This window comes from Vigna umbellata, chromosome 2 (assembly GCF_029865625.1).
Source record: "Vigna umbellata cultivar VRB3 chromosome 2, Vumbellata_1.0, whole genome shotgun sequence".
NCBI classification, from domain to species: Eukaryota; Viridiplantae; Streptophyta; class Magnoliopsida; order Fabales; family Fabaceae; genus Vigna; species Vigna umbellata.
The window spans coordinates 49,090,691-49,114,562 of record NC_142166.1 but is presented as its reverse complement, the minus strand read 5'-3'; the positions used below and the strand labels follow the sequence as shown (position 1 = coordinate 49,114,562).

General features: G+C 32.8%; 4 protein-coding genes and 1 pseudogene across 6 annotated transcripts; 3 read left to right on the top strand and 2 right to left on the bottom strand.

Annotated features, from left to right (window-relative positions):
* The first annotated feature begins 289 nt into the window (after positions 1-289).
* Positions 290-3,814, top strand: LOC148204188 (glycine-rich protein). 2 transcript variants are annotated; one of them, XM_088107280.1, is made up of 4 exons: positions 296-435; positions 514-558; positions 2,418-2,450; positions 3,319-3,814. In XM_088107280.1, the coding sequence occupies exons 1-4, from the start codon at positions 396-398 to the stop codon at positions 3,486-3,488; spliced, it is 288 nt and encodes a 95-aa protein (XP_087963406.1). In that variant the 5' UTR covers positions 296-395; the 3' UTR covers positions 3,489-3,814. The 2 variants fall into 2 exon arrangements, with proteins under 2 accessions (XP_087963407.1, XP_087963406.1); XM_088107281.1 differs by lacking the exon at positions 2,418-2,450 and having other exon boundaries at positions 290-435.
* Positions 3,815-5,040: 1,226 nt separating this feature from the next.
* On the top strand, positions 5,041-5,791 carry LOC124843174 (uncharacterized). Its single transcript, XM_047319831.2, has 2 exons — positions 5,041-5,192; positions 5,294-5,791. The coding sequence occupies exons 1-2, from the start codon at positions 5,109-5,111 to the stop codon at positions 5,639-5,641; spliced, it is 432 nt and encodes a 143-aa protein (XP_047175787.1). The 5' UTR covers positions 5,041-5,108; the 3' UTR covers positions 5,642-5,791.
* A 2,468-nt stretch (positions 5,792-8,259) lies between these two features.
* On the bottom strand, positions 8,260-11,375 carry LOC124843176 (uncharacterized). Of its 2 annotated transcripts, XM_047319835.2 has the most exons (5): positions 11,142-11,375; positions 10,492-10,606; positions 9,774-10,412; positions 9,488-9,671; positions 8,260-8,627 (listed from the first exon to the last, which is right to left on the bottom strand). In XM_047319835.2, exons 1-5 carry the CDS (start codon positions 11,216-11,218, stop codon positions 8,602-8,604), a joined length of 1,041 nt encoding a protein of 346 aa, XP_047175791.2. In that variant the 5' UTR covers positions 11,219-11,375; the 3' UTR covers positions 8,260-8,601. The 2 variants fall into 2 exon arrangements, with proteins under 2 accessions (XP_047175791.2, XP_087963405.1); XM_088107279.1 differs by lacking the exon at positions 11,142-11,375 and having other exon boundaries at positions 9,774-10,408.
* Positions 11,376-12,505: 1,130 nt separating this feature from the next.
* Positions 12,506-14,630, top strand: LOC124843175 (ankyrin repeat family protein). The gene is made up of 3 exons (XM_047319833.2): positions 12,506-12,831; positions 12,905-13,300; positions 14,135-14,630. The coding sequence occupies exons 1-3, from the start codon at positions 12,555-12,557 to the stop codon at positions 14,446-14,448; spliced, it is 987 nt and encodes a 328-aa protein (XP_047175789.2). The 5' UTR covers positions 12,506-12,554; the 3' UTR covers positions 14,449-14,630.
* Positions 14,631-15,409: 779 nt separating this feature from the next.
* Positions 15,410-18,144, bottom strand: LOC124843169 (subtilisin-like protease SBT1.7 pseudogene; annotated as a pseudogene).
* Positions 18,145-23,872: the final 5,728 nt, after the last annotated feature.

The window sequence follows — 23,872 nt, the reverse complement described above, 5'->3', positions numbered from 1 at the left end:
TTCATGTATTTCAATTTGTTTTCGAAAATTTAGTTTGGAAGGTATTGTATTGTTTTGGAAATTCTGTTTTCAAAAACCTGTTTCAAAGTGTATTTCATATATTCTAAAAGTTTCATTATAAAATCCATATTAATTTCTACAAAAATCTGTTTAAGAAAAACTTTTAAAATGGTTAATCTAGAATTCACTTTTACAGAAAGTGAAATAGATATTCTGAAAACTATAGCGTACGCCTAGAAATTAAGGGGTACAGGAAGAAAAAGCCTGAAATAAAAAGGCTTCTCCACTGAGGAATAGTTAATTGCATTTTGCTCTGATTGGTTTGATTAGGCCCTCCATAATGCCTTTTCCCTTTACTCTGTATACTCACTGGTAAAGAAAATAAGAAATCAGAAATGGTTATCACAACCTTCAACGGAGCTGGCGTTGGATTTGGTACGCCGTTTGAGTTTCGCCATTTCTCCATATTTCGAATCTCAATTCCTTTATCTCACGCGATAGTATTTTTTTCAGGTTTCGGCATAGGTTGCGGTTTCGGTGTAGGATGGGGTTTCGGAGGTCGGTGGCAGCATGCTGCATTTATTTTTTCTGCTTTACTTTCATTTCCAAATCGTTTTAATCGAATCCTTTAAGAGGTTTCTCTACCTTTTGATATCGTTTTCCGGTGCCATGGGAATGCAATTTTTATAGTCCCCGCTGTTTACAAGGTCTTTTTAAGCTCTCAGAATCTTGTAAGAGTCCTTGTTCGTGAGACTATGCTGACAATTTAGATGTAATTTTAACATCCTTTTTTTTTCGTGTTAATCTTGTCGTTCCAGCTGACTGTGTTGGTATATGGTATTTTTTGAGTCTGGATAATGGAGAGGAGCGGGGAAATCGAGTGAGGTGGATAGGCTTTAATCTTAACTCAGTTTTTTGGCAGAGAAAAGAATGTGGATGGACAAAGAAATTTTAGTCTTATAATTTAGACCCGGTTTTGATTAGGTTTTTTCTAGCTATGTGAAGTACTATTTGATTTAAATGATAGAGCTTTTTAAAAAGATAAATAATGTAAGTTGATATTTTCCTTTTTGAGAAGTTTTGATTTATTTTTATCACCTTGATTCATATTTCATCTTGGAATTTATCCAAACTTGCTCTGAGTTCATTTTCATACCAAAGTTACTTATAATTGGCTAAATATGGTTGTGTGGAGTGGAGAATATTGGACTACATTTTCTATCATCCCTCCTCGGTTCTATGTTAATTTTCATTCCAAAATTTCACCGGATTTGCTTCAGCTAAACCAATCACACTCCTCCCAAATTCTGTCTATCTATTGTTACTTTCCCCTGTCAAGTCTTCTGCGAAGTATCTGTCCTAGTTTCCTACCACCCTTTTCTATTTAGCTGAGTGTATTGAATGAACTTTTGCCCTCTAGCTGTCTTAATCATTTCACTTATGAACAAACTACATTCTCCAAAATCTTGACACTCAATCTCCTGGATACAAAGGTGATTTAGACAGTTCAGTTGAGGATACAGAATCCTTCGTATCTGGAAACTGGGAACTGGAAGGAGCAAGGAACAGACTGTTGTGACTAGGGGCAGTTCAGAGGCAAAATATAGAGCAATCACTGAAGGTGTGCCGGACTGATCTAGATAAATAAATTACTTGAAGATTTATCTCTTCCAATTCATGAACCTGTGAAACTCTTTAGTGACACTGACAGCGATGCAGCCAAGGGCATAATCCTTCTACTCTCGAATATATGTAAAGAAATTGGCATGTATGTTAATATCAAATACATACAAATAACAACTACTTTCGTCTTATTTAATAACACTATCTTCAAAATATCGTTCATTTGATTGGATTTTTATGATCAATGACATTTTTTTTATTCTTGATATCAAATTCTAATAAAGGGTAGATCGGGGGGAAATTAATTGTTAAACTAGATTGATATAGTTAAATGATGTCTATTAACTTTCTTAATTACTATGAGTTTTTTATTTGTTTATTGTCGGTTAAGAAGGGTTTGTTCATAATCCAATTAAACCTGATAAGATGAAGCATGTGAGGATTGACAGAAACATAAATGCATCATATCCCAGGTACTGCATTGCAACCAAATTATAGGAAGTAGATATGCTCACAAAGGTCTTGTGCAAATACTGATCTAATGTTGGCTAGCTAGACCAACATCTATTTTATTCTAAGAGAATGAGAGCATCTCAATAATAGGAAGGATTTCACTCAAGTATTCTATTTTTATTTTTATTCCTGTAACTTGCTGATTCCTTGTTAATTCTGTAAATATTTATGGATTTTGTTTTTTTCTTTATATAGTGTATCTCTTCTTTTGAAATAGTACGAAGATGAAATCATTTTCTTCATACTCTGGTCATAATTTATGTATCTGATCTGTTGCACAGGTATGCCATTGAACTTATTGGGTCTTGGTGCAGGTACAATAAGCATGAATCTGCTTTCTTTACTATTTCTAAGTTTTAATTTTCAGTATTCAATGGTTATGAATATGACATGCTGCATGATGTGGGTAGCCTTTTTTTCTCCAAAACCTTCATCTTACAGGTTACATTTAATGACTTTTTCTTCGAAGGTGCTTTTGTTGGAAATTGTTTTCTAATTATTTACCCTTCTGGTTTGTTAGTTAGTGCTAATACCTACTAACCTTATGGGATAGGATTGCCATCATTGCTCTAACCCCCTCCTCCCTAATATATATGTGTGTGTGTGTGTGTGTGTGTAGAAAATTACTCTGTTTCTTGTTTCCTAACTCAAGTAATGTTGCCCTTTGCTATTTCTTGGTTTTAGTTCCACTTATGATTTTTATGATTTTAGTTCCACGTTATTTCAAGTACTTCTATACCCAATTGTCTTTGGATTTCATTTTTATGTTGAAATACAGTTACTTTTTTTTGTACGCGACAAATTGTTTACAATTTGTTTATACCCAAACAAAGTTGCCAACCAATCCGGAAATGGACCATTGTTTTCCTTTTGTCTGTTACAATACTGTGTATTGCTTTTATATTACAATAAAGCTTAGATCAAATTAAAATTCAGGTCATTTACAAAGACCATAGATATATGTAACAGTTATTTTCGTATTTGTTTCTTTATTGCATGCTGTTACCATGTCAATCTCACATTTTACAATGGTCATAGCCAATGAAATGACTGCACATAGAGTTTTTTTAGTGTCGCTAAATTGAAAACATGTATTATCTTCAAGGACCGAATTTTTTTAATCTTTTTTTTTGAATTTGACCTATCAATATCGAATTGGGTATGTTGGATTTAATTTTTAAGGTGGAGGCTGTGGCGTTGGAGTAGGACTTGGTTGGGGGTTTGGTACTGCCTTTGGTAGCAAGTATCGGTCCTCACGGGTCACATTTCAAGGAGTGGAATTTGATAGCAAGGAGAAAGTTAACAGCAAGGAGTTCTCAAAGCCCAGTACAGAAGCTGGAGGTGCACGGTAGTGTTTCTACTTTGTAAATTCCTGGTCGGCCTATGGAGATAAATTGAATTTGTAATAACAAGAACATGTGGAGATTGCGACTTCCTTTCAAATTGTAGCAGTTTTTGGATAATGGCTGCCCCTAATGGTAATGTGATATGTACGCATTTTTTATTTCAAGAAAACTAATGGTGTGTTTATAGTCATGGAGTGGATGTAGAGCTTTTGGTATTAGCACTAAATGTGTACGCATTAGATGAGTTTGTTTGGTGGCACGGAGATTGGAAGGAGAGAAGTAAAAAGTGAATCTGAATAGTATTTTTATACATTATTTTTTATTTGTTTCTACTCTTTTTGTCATTCTCTTTTCTGTTTTTTCTTCAATGAAAACTTATGGTGTTTACTTTATTTTTCTATAGTTTTTTTCATTTTCATCGAGTATATTGTTAAACCGTTAGCAATTTCTCCAACAAAAATTTTTTAGTAGGAAATATTGTACTATTAAAAAGACTTTTTTGCAGTGGTATATACTTTTGCAGCAAAAGTTCACATTATTAGAATACTACTAATCATGTAAAGTATATTAATAGGTAAACTTGTTCTTTTTTATTATACTTGAGAGGATTCATTTTCATGGATGGAAGAGAAGCATGTATCACCCGAATTCTATTAATAGGTAAACTTGTTCTGATTTTTAAAGTAATCACCCAAACGGTCTATTAAAGTCAAGCAGATTTGCGTGACAAGATCTATCATTGGAGCAAATGATTTCACGTTGACAAAATAAATGGTATTGCTTATTGTAAAACTCGTAAAATTAAATCAGTATTACTAATATTTAGGTGTTTGTGTGTGTGTGTATGTAGAGTGTTTAAATAAACAACTCATTTAAATAATCAACTTATGCTTAAGTTTTTCCAATTTATGCCTAAATTAAGTTTACCTTACTAGCACATTGATTTGATTTGATTTTTCTTTATTTAGTTTAATGATTTTATTTTATTTTTAATTTTAGGTGCAGTTACTTTTGTTTTCTCCCACCTACTGTTCATCGCAATTAATTATAAAACCACATTTAATGACAAGACAATGTACTGTGATTAGATATCAATATGTTTTATTTTCATCAGCTGTAAATTATTATTATTATTATTTAATGTGATCAAATAATTAAAACGTAGGATTCTCCCATTATTTACCTGATAATTAAGTATAACATTCTTTTAACGTTAAGCAACTCATAATTTATCAAGCGATTTAACCAAATTTACACTATATACGTTAATATATCTAAAATAAACTCTATCCTTTATAAATAACAATTAAAATGTATGGCAAGTAATAAATAAAATTGAAGTCTCGTTATTTATCTTGGAAATATTCTAGACGATGGTCTGAGATTAATCATAAAGAGTAGCAGTTATCATATAAGCCATAAATAGATTTGGCAGTTATTCCCATGCACATGATGAACTGGTAGTTGATAACCATAGAGGAAGAAAAGCACGTGGTGGTAGAAACGGAAAGTGCAACCTATCTACCACCGTTTCATTTATAAATTTGGGTATTATATGTACGTGTCTTATACTGTCACACTCATTTCTTACACGAACTTAACCAAAATCGTCAATCATTAGCAAGAATGGCCGAACCAAGGGTTTTCACTCTCTCACAGGTTGCTCAGCACAGATCCAACAAAGACTGTTGGGTGGTGATCAATGGAAGAGTAAGTACTACCTTATTACGTTGAACACTCTAACTGTCGATCATCACCAACAATATACCAAAAAGATTCACTCAGATGTTTGGTGTGATTTGATTTTTTAGGTTTTGGATGTGACAAAGTTTTTGGAGGAACACCCGGGAGGGGAAGAGGTGGTTCTAGAAGTTGCTGGGAAGGAGGCGACGAAGCAATTTGATGCCATTGGACACAGCAAAGCAGCACAAAACATGGTACTAAAGTACCAGGTTGGTGTTCTCGAAGGTGCCAAGGTTGAAGAGGTAGACATGAACGATGATGTTGTTGACATGGAATCCAACAGCAAAGAGATGAGTGCCTTCGTCATCAAAGATGGTGCAAACTATAAGTCAACCTCATTTTACGAGTTCTTTGTTCCTCTTCTTGTTGCTGCTCTCTACTTTGGCTATCGATGCCTCACCGTCCCTCAATATTAGCTCTTCTTATTCAAACTTGTTGATCATATGATCAATTGCTTTATGCTGCATGTCTTAGCTTTTAATTCAGATTGTTGCTTATTGATATCTATCTACTGGAAGATGTAATAATATGGGTTCAACGAGGAGAATAAGCTCTATTTTGTTTCATTCAGTTTCAAATTTTCTTCGGTTCATTTTCTATTCTTCAACCAAATATGTATTTTTCTTATACAATGTTAGGTTTTTTTATGATCAAATATTATGGGAAGATCTGAGATTATGAAGAATTTTTTTTTGCTATATATGTGTATATATATTATTCACACATGATTTTGTATTCGAAATTTTAGTTTTTCAGGATCAAACTATGCATTAAATAAGCATATTAATGTATCAGGCATGAGTCAAATAAAATTTTCAATGTGTTATATGTAAATTTTCTATTAAAAGTTATATATTCCTTCCACGTTTCACTCTCTTAATACATACATAGTTTTCCTAACAAGTTATTAAAGAGACTCCTGACACCTGGTTGAAGACTAAAAGAGAATTGCTTTGTAGGCTTAACCATTTCGTGATGTTATCTGTTAATTTATTATTTTACTTTTTCTATTTGACACAAACTATGACATGAGTTGTGTTTGGTAAAAGAAATTCTCTAAATGACCAAAAATAAATTAATTTTTAAAACAAAGTAAACAAAACACACAATTCTACATTCGGCACAGTAGACAATTTGTTTTATTTGTTTTTAACCTCTATAGTTGAATATTTTAATAGTCATATAAAGAGAAATTCAATACTGATAAATTATGAAAACCATAATATAAAACATTAAAACATTACTTCTGATTCAAAATATTAAAATAGAATATATTTAATGATTTTTAATATATGTTATTTATCTGATTATTTCTTATTTTAGTATTAAAATATAACTCAAACTTAAATTCTTAAAAAAAAACATGAGAAGTTGTGCCAACCATTATCCAAATCTCTATTCTTTATTCTAACTTATGAGCGACATCATTTGTTTTGGTGGATGACAGTCTTAAAGCACAAATACGAAGATGGATGTGTGAATTTCTGACATGTTTGTTTGAGGGTGATTTGGAAGCGCGGATTTGTTGGAGGAAGAATCATGGACGAAAAGAGGGTGAGATATGAAAGGAATGTACTAAGTTTAATTTGAAATAAGAATGTGTTGTGGAGGTGCTGCTGTTCTCGTCTCATGCTTGATGCTGCCTTGCTCTTCCTAATACTGTTGATGATAATTGTGGAAACCAATGAATGATGGGTTCAAATAAAAGGAGAAAGATAATATAACATAACTGGGAGAGAGAATTGATTCTTCTCTTTACATAATCGATTTCCCTTCCATTGTTATTATTAATAATAATATAATAGTATTAATAATAATGATAATAATAATATTATTATTATTAATAACATTAATAATAATAATATAATAATGTTTATTAAGAATAATAATATTACTACTAATACAACTTTTATACATATATAATTTTTATTTTTTTATTATATATTTTATTAATAATTATTACTATTATAGATATAATTATAATAATAATATTTTTGTAATTTTAAATAACGTAAGACTTTTTAATTATGAAATGAAATCTTGTTAACATGACTTGTTCAACCTCAAAACTTTTTTTAAAACTTGTAACATTTTGATAATTTCAAAATTAAATTACCGCATTGTGATTAAAAAAATGCCTTACAAATTTGTAGCGGGAGAAACACCCTTTGAAATAATTATTTTTTATATATACTAATTATACAAACTTATTCTCAAACTACACAATTTGAAAATTGTGATATAAGTCAATTTTTTTTATGCAAACGATTATTTACAAGCCAAAACACAAAATATGAGTAAATACACGGTTTATTCTTCCAAAAAAATCCGTTCTTATTTAGGTTTATTAAAATATTACAATTTAAAATTAAAAAAATATCACTAAATTATAAAATTCACAGGCCACTTTTTTCCTTAAAAAAACTTTCACATTGTAAAATCCAAAAGTTGAAAATAATTTCTGAATCATACGAAACCTTTTTTTTTAACCATCTCCAACTTCTCGAAGTATTTTTTTTTTAATGTCTTCTGAATTGTGAAATCCGAACTGACAAATTATTTTTATTTCTATCTTACACAATGAAAAAAAAAAGGTAAAATGAGACATTTTTTTATATAGGATAAAGGAAGAAACATAGAGGTAAAAAAAGAAACTTTTCTATAAAACACATAGCATGTATATATTTTTTCTTCAATAGACAATGCCTTGTCTGGGCAGGACAATGGAAACTTTCTTTTTATTACAGATGTACTCCGGTGAAAATTTAAGAGAAAAAACCATGAGAAACAGAAATGAAAGTTTAATCAAATAAAACTAATACAAAATAATTGAAATGACAGGCCGAGTCTTCCAAAGATTCGGTACAATTAATAAATCTTTATTTGTTGAGTCCTTGAACAATATATAATCTTTCCAAAGCTCTAGACTTAGTATAAAACAAGTCAGTTTCATTAGTTCTTAGCAATTGGCATGAATGAAGATGTTGGCCCCAAATTGTAAACGCAAAGCTAAAATCTTTGGTAGATAACACAGTTAAAGCATCCATGAGAAATTATATTGGTTACTGTTCATTCAATTAGTCCTGTACATCTGTATCTCCTGATATAGTACAAAAGCGAAGAGAGAATAAAACACTCTTCCTGAGACCATTCTAAAATAGGTGAAAAATGCCATGAAGAGAAAAACAGCTAGGAAGTGCTACACTGGGTGTAATGGAAGACTCTAAACAGTGATGTCAAAGCATTAAAATGTTACATCAGAACATGTATGCCAAAGAGAACCAGAAAAAGTAATTTATGAACTCGAATCAAGGCTCCGCTGATTCTGCCTGCCGCATTCCAGAAAGTGATAAATAATGGAACAAAATCTTCCTTTCTACATCGTGCAAAAAGCAATAAAAACTGCAGTGAAATCAAAATTGTAAGCAATATATATTATTTCTAGAATGGACGGCCAAAGTAAACAACAATTGAACAGAAACACCCTAAGACTAACAACAATTGCAGTCTAGAATTGACATAGCTTGTGAATATTCCTTCAGCCTGTGAGGCATTAGGACAAAGCTTCAAACAGTTACCAAGTACTATAGACCGAGATATAAGCACAATGATGCACACAGAACACCCTTTGGTAGGTGAAAACAGCGAAATATAAAATTTCTGAGTAAAATTTTAGAAGAGGTAATCTTGACTAATCTCTCTCATATGACATTTGGATGTACCCTCTCCCCACCCTCCCCAAGTATGCATGGAATATAAGCAATAAGCAATGCTAGAGGTCAGGTTACCGACCAAATTTAAAAAATAGTTAGAAGTGCAGTTGCTGATTACTAGCACTGTTTGGATAACCAATGTATGTGATCAGAATTTCAGAGTATACAGTGTAAACATAATAAATAGATTGAAGACTTGAGAAGAAGGGAAATGTAGGAATAATAAAGTTTTATAAGTTCAAAATAGCTTCATGTCCATGTGTGAAATCATGTACATAGAAAGGAACGAAGAGCACCAAGAAGTAGCCTTCTGGCTTTCAGAAACAAAGGAACCAGGAGTAAAAAGAGACGAAAATAGTTCCATGATCAGGGGAGAGCGGATGACCTAAATGGAAAGCATCATCAACACGGCAATACCAATTATTAGAATAAAAAGGAAGGAGGTGAAATTCCACCAATTAAGTAGTGTATGATAAAAGCTATAGAAATCTGAGAGAATGCAAATGCATACGTTTCTTTAAAACACCCAAACAAAGATCTAAAGCTTACCAATCAAGCAAAGGAGAATAACAGCCCAGATAGTTATTTGAACATGCCGATTGTATTGCATTTGGTATTGAGATCTTTGAAGCTGCCTTTGCAAAGCCCCGTACCACCCGTGGAGTTGCTTATCATAAGATTCGTCATAATTATCAAGGCAAGTCTTACTTTTTTCATAGTATGCATTGTTGCCCTGTATTTAGAAAAATAAACATGAAATATTAAGAATTAAGCAAAAGCATCGACATACACAAGCAAAACTCTGTTAAAAAACAGAAGCAGCTAAAGCACAAACCCCATTCAATCCAGCTGATGGTAGTAGTGCATTATCCGTTTCTTCACAATGATTCACTGGTTTCAGCTTTCTATAACCATTCTTCGGCCACTTCAACTTAGAGATAGTTTCCACGGAACCAAAAAATCCAGAGAGACTTGCTACCTTGTGTACAGGATTTAGACTGGAAGAACCATTGGAGGAATTTGATTCTTGCACACCATCAGAAACAGTGATTTGCCAAGAACCAATGTCAGGATCAGCACTAGCTGCCCTGCGATGCCCAAGTGACTTTTCTTGTGCTGCATCAGACGAAACCCACCCAGATGAAACATGTAAATTGCTTGAACAATTAGGGATAGAATCTTTGTCACTTAACTGCACATTTTCACCATCTCTGCTGGCACACTTCACAGGAATTTTGCAAACAGCAGCCGATGTTCCCGAAAGAAATGATGCGAGTTCATCACGCTCTCCTTCATCCAGACGTGGCCAAGGCAGAGATGCCTTGCTACCTGAATGAACAGGTTCTAGTAACAAATGTTCAACATTGCTGATCTTGTCACGGATGGCATCAACAAAATCTCGGTGTCTATTTCTCGCATCCTCAGTTGAAACTTTGCTATAACTTGACCGAGTAGCCCGTTCAAATTCCTCTAACTGCATAAGCCATACAAGTGCAACCACATGCTTTGTTATGATGATACAAAATTTGAAACTCTTTACTAAGAGAAATTACCTGCCATTTAGCAGTGCCAATGGCAGTTTGTAGATCTCGGCGGGCTTCATCGCAGTTCCACAGGCTGGATGCATCCTTCATTGCGTGAATCCATGTTCTATAGATAGATTCCATCCTAGATAACACAATCATACCATGTCAATAACTAGAAAATTAGATCCAATAGATATGTGGTTCAGTTGGAAACACACGCTGAGGAAGACTTAAAGTTCAATTCCAGCAAAAACACATCCAGGGACAGGAATGACGAATTTTAACTATGTTGTCCGTCCCTGACCCACAATTAGTTTCAAAGCCAACCCAGGGGTCGAAGCTTATGAGGAAACCTTGATCTTGTAGCAGAGCCAAAGCTCCCCGTTATATTGGTTAATAATAATAACAAGAAAATGGCATCAATTCAGGCTTCTTCTGTTAAGATTGTGCACAAAAAATGAACTTAAAAACCTTAAAGTCATTCAACATTGACTTCAATGCCAAATAATAGAATAAAAAGGTAGGTATTATTGGGAGGTGCATTTATTTCCCCCCAAAATGGAATTACATGGCAAGATTATATTCTATTATGCCTACATTCCTCGGAAAAACAAAATTAACCATTGGATTAAACATAAAAATCAAATGGAAAACCTAATTGGAAGAACAACAGATACCGGTCAGAAGATTCCTGAACTTCTTCGGCAGCACTAAAGAAAGGATCTTTTTCCCATCGATCAAAACTGGACGCCATGAATATTGAATGATAATATAAATGTATGATAACTGGAATATGGAAAAGAAAATAGTGGGTAATCTGTGTTGGGGATAGAGGGAAAGGTGGTGAATTAATTGGAAGGGATGTTCTTGTTATTCTGTTCTCTCTCAGAATAATGCCAGGAATTGCAATTTGCAATGAAACCAAAAAGTAAGAAGAATAATTAGATTATATATATCCCTCTTCTTCCCTCACCCATTTTATTCATCAAATTATAAGGTCCCTCGTGTTTCACTTATTAATATTAATACCACCAGAATCAGCACTATAATGACACTTTACTTAATTTTTTTTTAATAAAACTATTCTTTTTATTATTATGATTATAAAAATTAAATAGGTATAACTTTTATAATTTTATTGTAAGTAATTTTTATTTATTTTGTAAGTCATGTTTTAATTAAAATATAATTAAGTTTAAAACATGCTAAATAAAAAATATTTAAATTTAAATTAACAATCACCTAAAAATAATATTGATAAGATAATTATTTTAATTTTAAAAAACTATTTAAAAGATAAATACAAAAATTAACACAAAAAAAGAATTTTTACATATTGGCATAAAATTATTAAAAACCTATTTAATACCTCTTTAATATTATTAGTATAATACTAATAGAAAATCTCTGCATCAAATTTTTAAAATAAAGATTAGATTGAGATATAAAGAAAAAACCTATTTAATATTTTTTTTTTTTACAAAGATGGAACGAACCAAACGATATGATCTATAATTTAACATATTTTTTCACTCTTCAAATGCTAAAACAATTATTTTTTCCCTTCCTCTCTTTGTCATTAGTTTATAGTTTATCTATTTAACTAAATATGAAATAATAGTCAATGAAATATTTGTTATATTTTATGATAATTTTTATTAAACATTTTAATTATTAATCAGAGACTTGACTATTAATCCAACAAAATATATATTTCTAAATAATTTATAACTTCTAAAAAATGTGCTTTTTTTAAATGAATATATGGAATTAATTATTTATATTTTGTAAAGGTATTTTTTTCAATAATGCATACCAAATTTTGTTTTATTTTATAAAAAGTAAAAGTGACTTCAAAATTTTAAAAAATAATATTGTAATAAAAATTAAACTCATTCATCTTATAAAACTATAAGCACACTTAAAAAATAATTCCTAATATGTTGTAAAACCAAAAACTTTCTTTTTCATAATTTTTTATCCAATATTAATGTAGAAAATAGAAAATAAATACGAAAATTGTTATAATAAAGAAGAAATGAGAAAGGTTTTAGAGTGGAAGGTGAGGGTTTGAGGTTGGAAGCAAGAAGATGAAGGAAGCAGAGGAGCAACTGTGCGAGGCGGCCAGAAAGGGTGACACGGAGAGAGTGAAGGCTCTCATAGACTCCGGCACCGATGTCACCCACTTTGACGGCGAGGGCCTCAACCCTCTTATGCACGCCGCAAAGCAAGGCCATGCACCCGTCCTCACTCTCCTCCTTTCTGCCGGCGCTCCCTGGAACGGCCTCTCTCCCTCCGGCCTCTCTGCCGGCGACTACGCCATGCAGGAAGGTCACAGCGAAGCCTTCGACCTTCTTCTAAACGCCGGTACACATTCCTCTTTTCCATTCCGAGTAGTACTATTTGCCTATTGGGATCTGATTTCGTATCAATTTGCCAGGGATTCAGGCCGAACTGATCCTGGGAACAATTGCGAGGAAGGAAAACAAGAGCGAAGATTCTGGTGTCGATTATTTGGAAGATAGAGTGAGTTTTAGTGAAGACAAGCTCATGGACTCTGAAAGCAAAGCTGTGATGATGGCGTGGGAGAAGCCGTTGATGGAGGCTCATGCCAAAGCTGTTTGTTCGGGAGGGGGCCACGTGCTCAATGTTGGGTTCGGAATGGGGCTCGTGGATTCGGCCATTCAGCAGTATGCACCTGCATCACACACCATCGTTGAGGCTCATCCGGAGGTGTATCAACGCATGCTTCGCTCCGGTTGGGGTCAGAAGGAAAATGTGAAGATAGTTTTTGGCCGATGGCAGGATGTTCTGTCTCAGCTTGAAACATATGATGGTAATTTCTAATTCTTATCTCCATGGACGTTGATACTTAATTTAGCACTGCAATATATTCAATTTTCTTTTGTTTAAAACAGACGAATATTTTTTTTTTAATTATTTTTGGAGATCCTATATTGGCTATGGAGTCTGCTAAATTTCTTTATTTGAGTCACTTTTTTGGATTTATTTAAGCTTAATATCTAATTTTAAGCTGATAGCTCCCCCAAACGGACCGTCCACCTGTTACCAAATTATCTGCTGAGTTCATTTTTTAGTGTATCGAAGATTTCATATTGTAATGATATGGCTACTAAGGGTGTGACTGATAGAGAGGAGAGAAATAGGTTGGATGTAAATCAGTTGGTGGAGTGGAAATATTTGATAAATAAGATGAAAGTTAAAGGTGTTTAATTGAAGAGAAATAGAGAAGAGATGAGGATACAGATAGAGAGATGAGTATAAATAGGAAACAGTATTTTTCTTTTTTTTTTTAATTATCTTTTGTTCTTTCTATCCTACCAGACACCCTATCTTAATTGATCTTTATCCATTCTCACAACCAAAGTTTATAGTATATAGTGAGGGAAATCTTTAATTTTTTAGCTTTTGGAGTTGAGTTAGACCCAGTTTCGAATCTGGGAGTGTTATTTATTTGTATCAAATGTATCCAATTCTTTGGGAATTTGATCTTTAACTGTTTTCTATATTGTCATGCAATCAATGCACTGACCTCTCACCTAGTAGAAAATTAGGCTTTATTATCATTGTTGTTGAATATGTGTATTATGCGTGATGAGTTTTATCTGGGTTATGTCTGATTTGGATCAACGGCATGAATTGTGCTCAGGAATATTTTTTGACACCTATGGGGAGTACTACGATGATTTGAGGGAATTCCACCAACATCTCCCAACACTATTGAAGCCTGGTGGTATCTACTCATTCTTCAATGGCCTCTGCGGCAGTAATGCGTTTTTCCATGTTGTTTACTGCCATTTGGTATCACTTGAGCTTGAGAATTTGGGGTATTCCACGCAATTAATTCCATTACCTGTTAAGGATTGTTTAGGAGAACAAGTTTGGGAAGGTGTGAAACAAAGATATTGGCAGCTAGATACGTACTACCTTCCTGTCTGCCAGTCTGTAGAAGACCCTGAATGATGTAGGAAATTTATGTTCTGCAGTTTAGAAGAACTGCACCCTCTGCAGTTATTGATTTCACCATTGATGCTAGTTTTTGTCCCTTTTATATATTTAAATCAAAGGAATGACTGAAATCTCATGCAGTGTTTTTTCGAAACTGTTGAGGATATTAAATGGAGTGGTGTATGGTTTGATTTTAATCACAGTCAAAAGTGTTCTAACATTGTTGTTGCATTTGTAACTTAAAAATGATACTGTAAGAATACGGTTGGAATCATATTGAAATCCTCAACTTCATATGTTAATTTCGTTACGTGGTGTCGTTTAAATTCAGAAGTCTTTGGCCATAATCACCATGATTCAAGAAAGATCACCATAGTCAATAACGAAGGATTTCTTTTCAAACTATGGAATTCAGAAAAAACTATTGTTTTCAAGTCTAAGGCTACAGAGTGCTCATAACTAGATGAAGTTTAGGGTAAGTTGAGCTGTATCCCCCTTTTTTCTTTGTTAAGCTTTCTATATGAAGTTGAAGGTAACAATCTAATCAAGTCAGTGTGGTAATAGCTAGTGTAACCGTCTTCTCAATTCTTGACGCTAATAATAAGCTTATTCCTGGAACGACTTCTGAAAAAAAACAAAAAATTAGAAAAATTCACGAGAGAACTTTTATAAAATTAAACTAAATATAAATTAATTTTTCACTGGAAAAATATTTTGTTTTAATTATATTTCTCTTCAATAAATATTTTTAGAGAAATTTGTCCAAAGATATTTTAAGAGGATACAACTAAACTTCCGAGCAAATGCCTTAGCACTTCAGTTTTTGGTCTTCATATTTTTATTCCTTATTACATATCAGTACTACTAAATTACCTAAAGAAATCTAAATGTGCTGGTAAAGGGATTGGGATGCCTGCAGTGGATAAACCGTCTGATAGATAAACCTGTCATGTACGCGCCAACAAGACCAAAAAGCTTAGTAAATACGAATTACCATTCAGTGCCATTATTCATTAATTCAGACAAGCCATTAGTCCATTACCCTGTTTCTTTACTGTACAATCATTCTTTTATAATTTTCAGAGAACAGCAAGAGACACAAACATCATACCCCTTTGCTGGACCGAAAGCAAAACAAAACATAGATAAACGATTATTCTTGAACTCAGCCGCGTTTGCAACAGGTAATTCAGAGTTAGGGCCTTTAAAAATCAGTGTCAAGTCCAGCTGAAAGCAATGGGACTAGAAACCTTGTGTTTCCCATCAGACCATTCTAGATAAGCAAAACTGGTTGTCCCAGAAGGCTTTGAAGAAGACGTGAACGTAACTGTGTAGCTCTTCTTCTCATTTAGTTCACGGAAACTAAGTGTTTGTGGTTGAACCACAATCTTCACCGAGGGAGACTGCGTCACTGAAACTGTATACGTTGCTGGGGCACCCACGTTTGTTAAAGTCCTTGTGTACTGAACAGTGGTTGGTTTTTGAGAACCACCCTTTACTCCAAAAGCCGTGTTAAAAGGAACAGCAAAAGATGGGTAGTTGAGATCTTCCACTCTGTACTTCTTCCTTTTGCTGCAAGTAAAATCTCTCCTTGCAACAAGCTTTATCTGATAGGAACTGTATTTCAGGGCACAGAAGAAGCTCAAGTAGTCATCCACGGTGGCATCATAGACAAGGCCAGGATCAAAAGCAGCCACTGGATCTACATGTCCAGCCCCAAAATCAAACGGTGTAGCTGGTAGGCCATTGTCAACATCTTTTAAGGTTTGCCCATTTTTGTAGGTTCTGTAAGATGTGGTCATGAGGGCAGACCTTATAGCTGCAGGGCTCCATTCTGGGTGAGTGCCCTTAAGAAGGGCAGCTAACCCACTGACATGGGGGCAGGACATGGATGTGCCTGAGATGATGTTGAATTCCACATGCCTTGTGTCTTCAGTCATACCAGTTGGTCCAACTGCACCTGTCCATCCAGCTAGGATGTTAACTCCTGGAGCTATCAGGTCTGGTTTGAGCACCTTTGGTGTTAGCAAATTGGGCCCTCTTGAGCTGAAAGCTGCCACCACTGGGGATGGTTGAACCCCTAACTGGGTGCCACCAAACGAAAGTTTAGCTGTGGGATTGGGAGATGAGAAAACATACTTCTTTAGCTCATTGCTGGATTTCTGGCCCAAAGCTAGTGCGGGAAGGAGATAAGAGTCAGCTATTAACTCTTCCCCGTAATCTTCATTGTTTGCTAGTATCATCCCAATGCCTCCAGCACTCTTCACCACCAGACCCTTTTCCACCCTTGGATTCCCTCCTCTGTCACAAATCACGATTTTTCCTGCTACTTTTGCAGCAATCAAACTACCTTTGCCGCACTGACTTCCTTCTGAATCACCACTTACATTACCGGCATACACAATTGGAATTGGAGTCTTAGGTGGGAGTTTGCCATTGTAAAGGGACACCCCAGTGTATGCCTTCCCATTTCCAAGGGTGACATAGGCAGGGAAGTCACGGTCTATAGTTCCAGCACCAACTGTGGTTAACCATGGTGCCACATTAGACAAAGATGCTTGACTAGGCCCACCATTTCCTGCTGAAGTGGAAACCAGTATTCCGTGGGCAGTGGCAGCAAAGGTTCCAATCGCAATAGTGTCTCTGTAGTAATCCGCCAAACCTCCCCCAATTGACATGGAAAGGATGTTGACACCATCTGCAATGGCCTTGTCAATACCAGCAGCTATGTCTGATGAAAAGCATCCTCCAAGCCAACACACTTTGTATGTAGCAACTCTGGCTTGTGTGGCCATTCCTCTTGCCGTCCCATTAGCAAAGCCGAAGAGGCTAGCTCCTGCAACTACAGAGCCTGCTGCTGTTGTTGAGGTGTGAGTTCCATGGCCATCATCATCCCTTGGTGACTTTGATTCTGTACTTTCATTGATGGGTCCAAACGCCGCCTCATAGCCCTTGGCGAAAAACCTTGCACCAATCAACTTCTTGTTACAGTTTGATGGGTTGAAGTTCTTACCTCTCTCACACTCACCTTTCCAGCTACTTGGAACTGGCTCAAGACCCTTGTCATCGAAGCTTTTTAGCTCAGGCCACACACCAGTGTCTAGCACTCCAACAACCACATCGCTTTGTTTTCCAGAGGCCAGTGAAAAAGTGATGGCTTTCCCCAACCCCAGAAACTCTGGTGTTCGAGTTGTGTGAAGATCGTATCTAACTTCAGGGATGACAGAGAGAATTCCGGGTTGCTTTGAGAGTAACTCTGCTTCTTGGCTAGTTAGCCTTGTGGAGAAGCCATGAGCTACATGTTGGTATGTGTAGAGCATCTCTGCTGACTCTGACACTGATTTCAGTGACGAATCATACCAGAGGAGATGGTCATTGAAGCTTGATGGCATGTTGAATTTGTCCATGTGAATTATGTATGTGCTTTTAGAGTGGTGATTGGTTTTCTTTTCTGCTACGGTGTGTCTGCTACAGAAAACCAGCAACAAAGAAATCAGAAGGGACTTGAATATCACCATATTCATCTTGTCACCTTGCTCTCGCTCCACCATTTCAGGTTTTAGCAGAATTTAGTCTCAGCCTTCTCTCCAATTTGCTTCACAAACACAGGGAAAGTTGCTATATATTGTTGGCTGCGGGCCAAGCTAAGCTATCTTCCAATAATTGGAAGGGAATGATAATAAGGGATGAAAAAAACAGTGTAATGGAAACGCAATGTACACTTTCATCCATATAAAACTATGTTGATATCAAATTTTTAATAAGTATAGCAAAAGTTAACAAATTTATATATATTATAACTTTTTTCTCGTAAAAATGTAAAAAGAACAAAATAAAATCACCATTCTCTTGTTTAAAGATATTACACCCTATGAGAATTTATTTTAATTCTATTAAATATACAAAATGAATTCAAGCACTGAAGTTTTTGATAAAATGAAAGATTATGTAATTCTGTAATGATTTATAGGAAGATAAAAAAAAACCATGTTTATCTTCAAATTTGATCTAATATTGTTATTCAAAAAATACCTTTACCTTTAATTCTATAAATTTTCTCTAATAAAGATGACTAAAAGTAGTTTAGGAAATGTGTTCTATCAAATCAGGAATATTATTAACTATCATTTATAACATCTATAAAACTAGTTGTTTTTGCATTCATGGGCCATGGAGATTGCTTCATTTTATTTCATTTAATTAATTCAATAAACACAAGCAACGGTTGGCTTTAGATTTTCTGTTTATCCCACTAAATTCAATCACTTCCCACCAATCTAAACTTAACTAAGTTAATACGTCACAGCATTAATTTGAACCCATTCAACTTATTTGATTATATAATGAAATAATAACACATTAAAATAAAATGTAATAAACTGTAGTAGTTGGATGTATAATTGCACACGGTGAACTACATAGGATCCTGTTAAAATTATTTTTCACAAAAATGAAAAGGGTTAAATATGTTTTTAGTCCCTAAACTATTGGTCGTTTCTGGTTTTCGTCCCTCTTTCAAAGTGAGGTATAATTTGGTCCTCATTCTTTTCGAAAACGTTCGTTTTAGTCCTCGAAAATTAACACTATTTAAAAATTTGGTCCTAACCAAAGTTCCGGGGACTAAAACGAACAGTTTCGAAAAGAATGAGGACCAAATTGTATCTTACTTTAAAAGAGGGACAAAAACCAGAAACGACCAATAGTTTAGGGACTAAAAACATATTTAACCAAAATGAAAAAATACCTTTTATTTCAATGCTTCTATCAGAAAATTCGATAAGAGAAACATCAGACATATTTTTCAAGATAAAATCATGACACACTCAAACTAAAATATTAATGTCAAATCTTTCTTACTTGATTTCTCACCAAAGGAAAATATAATTACCTAATGAATAAAAATATTAATCTTATTAATGAAAAAAAAAAGAATTCTTTTAATCTTTTTTTTTTCATTTTTTTCGCTAAACTGTTGAATTTATTAGGCAAAGTAATTCTTTAATGTATCAGAATAGATAATATACAACCTCTTTCTTTTATTATGGATATTATTAAGAGAGAGAAAAAAATGGATTTACTGTCACTTTACTTAAACTTCTAACTATATATATATATATATATATAATTTTGTTCCACTGTTTACTTTACATGTCATATTTTCACCTTTAAAAAAGTTTGGAGTGTACTTATATACAAAGAAAAGTGGCATTGCTTGTGGAAATGTACTATCCCAACTAAGTGTGAGTGTGTAAGTTGCAAGAACATTATGGAAATAATAAATCAAACACAATCAATTCCTACAACATCTATACTGTTAAACTATATTTATAAAAAAACATACTTGGTGGATATGGTTCTTTTAATTATTTTATCTATCCACTATTTCTAAAAACTAGCTTGCAATCATTACATTTCTTCTGTAAATAAATAATTTTTGGTGATAGTTCTTTTTAAGTACTTCTCATCACATTGAAGGCACGTCAACCATTTTTTAAAATTAATTTAATATAAAAGAATTTAATTATACACTACAAAAGAAATATTAAAATATAATTAATTCTAGAGTTAATATAATATCATTTTATAATTATTGATAATAAAATAATATTATTATAAATAAATAATTATAATTAGTTTGAAAGTTAAGTCTAAATTGGTCTTTAATATTCTAGTTAGTAGCTAAAATATTGATAATTAATATTAGAAATTAATTTTAATTTTAATTCACAAATTAATAATATTTTTTTTTCATAGTAGAAATTGTTTTAGATACCAATAAATTTTAATTTATAAAATGATATTTAATTTAACTAATATAGTGATTAATTATTTTGATTGATTGCTAGTTAATAATATTTGTATAGTAATAAACAAGGTATGTACAACTAATTCAAGAGAACTTTAATTAAAATTACAAAAGAATAATAACATAGGTCAATTTGTAATAAAAGATATATTTACTTTTATAAAATTTACGAAATTAATTAGCTCTAATACATATTTTTTAGTTGATTGAAATAAATTTATTTGTATTAAATTTATAATATAAAATCTCATGTGATAAGTGTTTATACATAATTTAATAAGTATGCACACATTAGTTAGTATATAAGGATGAATTTGATAAAAAAGATGAAGTTGAAAGATAAGAGATATAGTAAGTATAATATCTGCATATACCTCATTTTAGACTCTTAGCTTTCAAACTAGGAATAAAAAAATTCAAAATTGAACATTATGATATTCTTAAAACTTGATAGGATCTTTTTCAATACATCCAATCACTTAGAAATCAAGGTTAATAACTATTTAATACTTTTATTTTTTATTTTTTATTTTTCTATTTATTTTTTAAAGAAAAAATACAACCGAGTATAAGATTAGAATTGTAAAAGAGTTAAATATATTTTGTCTTAAAACATGAAAATTGAAAATAATTTATGTCCAACACTTTAATATAATTTAATCTCCTAATTTAAAAAAAAACATATAATTAATTATTTTAACTAAATTTTGTTAAATTTATTTTCTAATGTTTTCTTAATTAACTTGAAGTAAAAATATTTTTAACGTTTCAGTATTAATCGAAAAAGTGTTAGAAATATTAAATAAACCTAACAAAATTTAATTAAAAAGATTAAATACACAATTATAAATATGAGGAACTTAAATTAATTCTAACTTTTACTTAAATTTAGGAAGTAAAACATATTTAAACCATTGTAAAATGAATAATATTTTTAATACCATAATTAATTATAAAAATGTTATTTCAATTAACTTAAATGAAAAACATTACCATTTATTTGTTGGAAGTAGAGCTGTCAAAATGGGTCATCTGATCTGCCCACCACGGGTTGGTCACTTAGAGAGTCAACCTAACCCGACTCATTTATTAGCGAGCCAAAAAAATTCAAACACAGCCCGACCCACCACGGATTGGTGGATAAAAGGGTTGGCTCACTGGCTCACTTAATTACAATTTTTTTAAAATAAAAAAAATTACAATCTTTCTATAACTCAAATCTAAACAAATTTCACTCCCAAATCTCACTCCCAAATCTCACTCCCAACATGGTGTTTAATTAATTTTGAAAATAAGAAACTTAAATAATATTTTCAAGAAAAACAAAATAATAAATATTTTTTTATAAAATTAAAATTAAATTTTAATAAAATAAAATTAGGTTGATGGGCCAACCCGGTCCACCACGGGTTCAACCCGCATGAGCCGGGTTTAAATGAACCGGGTTAAAATCTGACCCGCATAAAAAAATACAATTCTTTCAAACATAGCCCAGCTTTTTCAAACCCGTGATGGGCCAAGTTGGTCCACGAGTAGTGACCCATTTTGACAGCTCTAATTGTAAGAGTAAACAAAGGATTAGATAAATGATTATTGTTATATTAGTTTGTTTTTACCCTTTTCTAGTGTGTTTCTGTTTTGATGGTGGTCCAGTGGACAAAACATGATGAGCAGTTAAGAAGTAAGTATACATTAACATCTTGACCATAGGATTCTTCCATGCTGTGCAATTAAAAATAACCTAAATGCCAATAATTCCCTTGCTTTTCTCTCAATCATGGATGAGCATGTGGAAAATGAGGACTCTCACTCTACTTTAGTACACTACAAAATGATAAACAAGTTATATGAATTTAGTTAATGAATAGCGTAACATTAATTCATCTTTATATGTATATATGAATTTCTTTTGTTTTTAAAAGTATTATATAATTATATAAATTTATCATTTGGTTTAAAGCCACTTTTGATTCCAATAACTTTACCAATGTATAATTTTGATTCCCTCAAATTTATAATTGCAATTCTTTACTTAATTTTTGAAATTAATATCTTTTCCATCACTGATATAATATTATCTAATTATGAAAAAAAAACATTTGTCAAAATAAAATACATTAAAATTAATTGTTAAACGTAATATTAATAATCTTACTTAAATGAGTAAATAAAGTTATTATTAATTATTCAAATAATTATAAGACATATTAAAAAAAATCAAAAAGTACTTTATTTAAAAAAAACTGAATAATTAAACCTGCAATTAAAATTTTATAAGGAATAAGAGTGAATGTTATCATTATTATTTTGTACATAATTTTATGAATTTTTACACTAAATTGACATTATTTCTATTAATTAAATTTTTTAAAAAATATTTCATTTTAAATTGTCATCAAACATAACAAACGATATGCCAGTAATTAAATTATATTCTCAAAAGAAAAGCTTTTCCACTTATTTTTTTTATTAAATATGTATTGAGTATTTTTTTATTAATTAAAATCAGTTTCCTTTAACATATTTTAAAAAAAAAATATTTTGTCTTTTATTATTTTTTATGCACAAGTATGTGAGATACTAGATGCTTGATTTGTACCAAGAAACCCACTGAGATATTGGTTGATATAGTGGAAGAAGCACTTAGAGCTTAGGTTACTGCTACTTATACTATTCAATATTTTCAGATATTTATTCCACCATCGCCTCACAATTCTGCAGTATTATATAAAATGTAAAGATACTCTTTATGCATTATGCATTATGCATCATGCATTATTGTGGTTGTTGGCTCCACTCCACCTACACCACTCTTCAATGTTATCCATTAAGCTTAATGTTCCACTTAGATATTATCATTTGTTTCTGGATAAATTATCTGATTCAAAGGATTTATATAATATCAGTACTTATAACTTTTTTTATGAAATTTGTTTCGGTAGATACTTTTAGGGACCGAGAGACTAACCTGCTGACGCGTCTGGGTCGCTCGCTCGCTTCCAAACTCCTCCTATTGGCCGATCGGTGTTGGCGCAAACCGATCGGTCTCCTTCTTGACGAGGGGGATGTACCTGCAAAAGGTACTCCGACGCCCAAGTTAGGCGTGTGATTTGAAGAGTCTCGGCTCTTGGTTGAATATTTAGTGAATGGTTATCACTATTGAGTATTTGAGAGTCATGTAGAGTAAGTGGAACGTACCTGGCTTTTGGCCCTGGCTTTGTATTTATAATTTACCTCATGGATCCTGAGCTGATATAAGCCCAATAAAATATAAACAGAATAAGATATAAACAGATTACCAGAATATCCGGTTGGTTGTTTGTAACCACTCGGTTAATATTTTATACTATACATTATGCCCCCCAAGTCCGAGTTAAGCGGTTGGCTTTAGCCGTGGTTAACTATGGGACTTATGAGTTTGAGGGAGGGTGTGTTTGTTGTATTGGTGAGCTTCTGCCGCTCTTGTCGGTGGTTGAAGAGAGTTCTTTTTAGAACTTTTTCCATGTAACGACAAACTGATGGCGTTTTACCGCTCGTCCTTCAACATGAACCAAGAGGAATTTACCTCTCGCCCTTCAACAGGAATCGAGAGGAATTTACCTCTCGGTCTTTGACAATGAGCGAGCGGGTTTA

What these genes read in the sequence shown, in the direction of transcription:
- LOC148204188 (XM_088107280.1), top strand. Translation starts at nt 396, where the DNA reads ATGGTTATCACAACCTTCAACGGAGCTGGCGTTGGATTTG. An exon ending in CGGAGCTGGCGTTGGATTTG is followed by an intron (nt 436 to 513) that starts GTACGCCGTTTG and finishes TATTTTTTTCAG; the next exon opens with GTTTCGGCATAGGTTGCGGT. An exon ending in CTTATTGGGTCTTGGTGCAG is followed by an intron (nt 2,451 to 3,318) that starts GTACAATAAGCA and finishes TTAATTTTTAAG; the next exon opens with GTGGAGGCTGTGGCGTTGGA.
- LOC124843175 (XM_047319833.2), top strand. Translation starts at nt 12,555, where the DNA reads ATGAAGGAAGCAGAGGAGCAACTGTGCGAGGCGGCCAGAAAGGGTGAC. An exon ending in CGACCTTCTTCTAAACGCCG is followed by an intron (nt 12,832 to 12,904) that starts GTACACATTCCT and finishes TCAATTTGCCAG; the next exon opens with GGATTCAGGCCGAACTGATC. An exon ending in TCAGCTTGAAACATATGATG is followed by an intron (nt 13,301 to 14,134) that starts GTAATTTCTAAT and finishes AATTGTGCTCAG; the next exon opens with GAATATTTTTTGACACCTAT.
- LOC124843174 (XM_047319831.2), top strand. Translation starts at nt 5,109, where the DNA reads ATGGCCGAACCAAGGGTTTTCACTCTCTCACAGGTTGCTCAGCACAGA. An exon ending in GGGTGGTGATCAATGGAAGA is followed by an intron (nt 5,193 to 5,293) that starts GTAAGTACTACC and finishes TTGATTTTTTAG; the next exon opens with GTTTTGGATGTGACAAAGTT.
- LOC124843176 (XM_047319835.2), bottom strand. Translation starts at nt 11,218, where the DNA reads ATGGCGTCCAGTTTTGATCGATGGGAAAAAGATCCTTTCTTTAGTGCT. An exon ending in CATCAGCTGGATTGAATGGG is followed by an intron (nt 9,672 to 9,773) that starts GTTTGTGCTTTA and finishes TTCTAAATACAG; the next exon opens with GGCAACAATGCATACTATGA. An exon ending in TATTCTCCTTTGCTTGATTG is followed by an intron (nt 8,628 to 9,487) that starts GTAAGCTTTAGA and finishes ATTTCACTGCAG; the next exon opens with TTTTTATTGCTTTTTGCACG.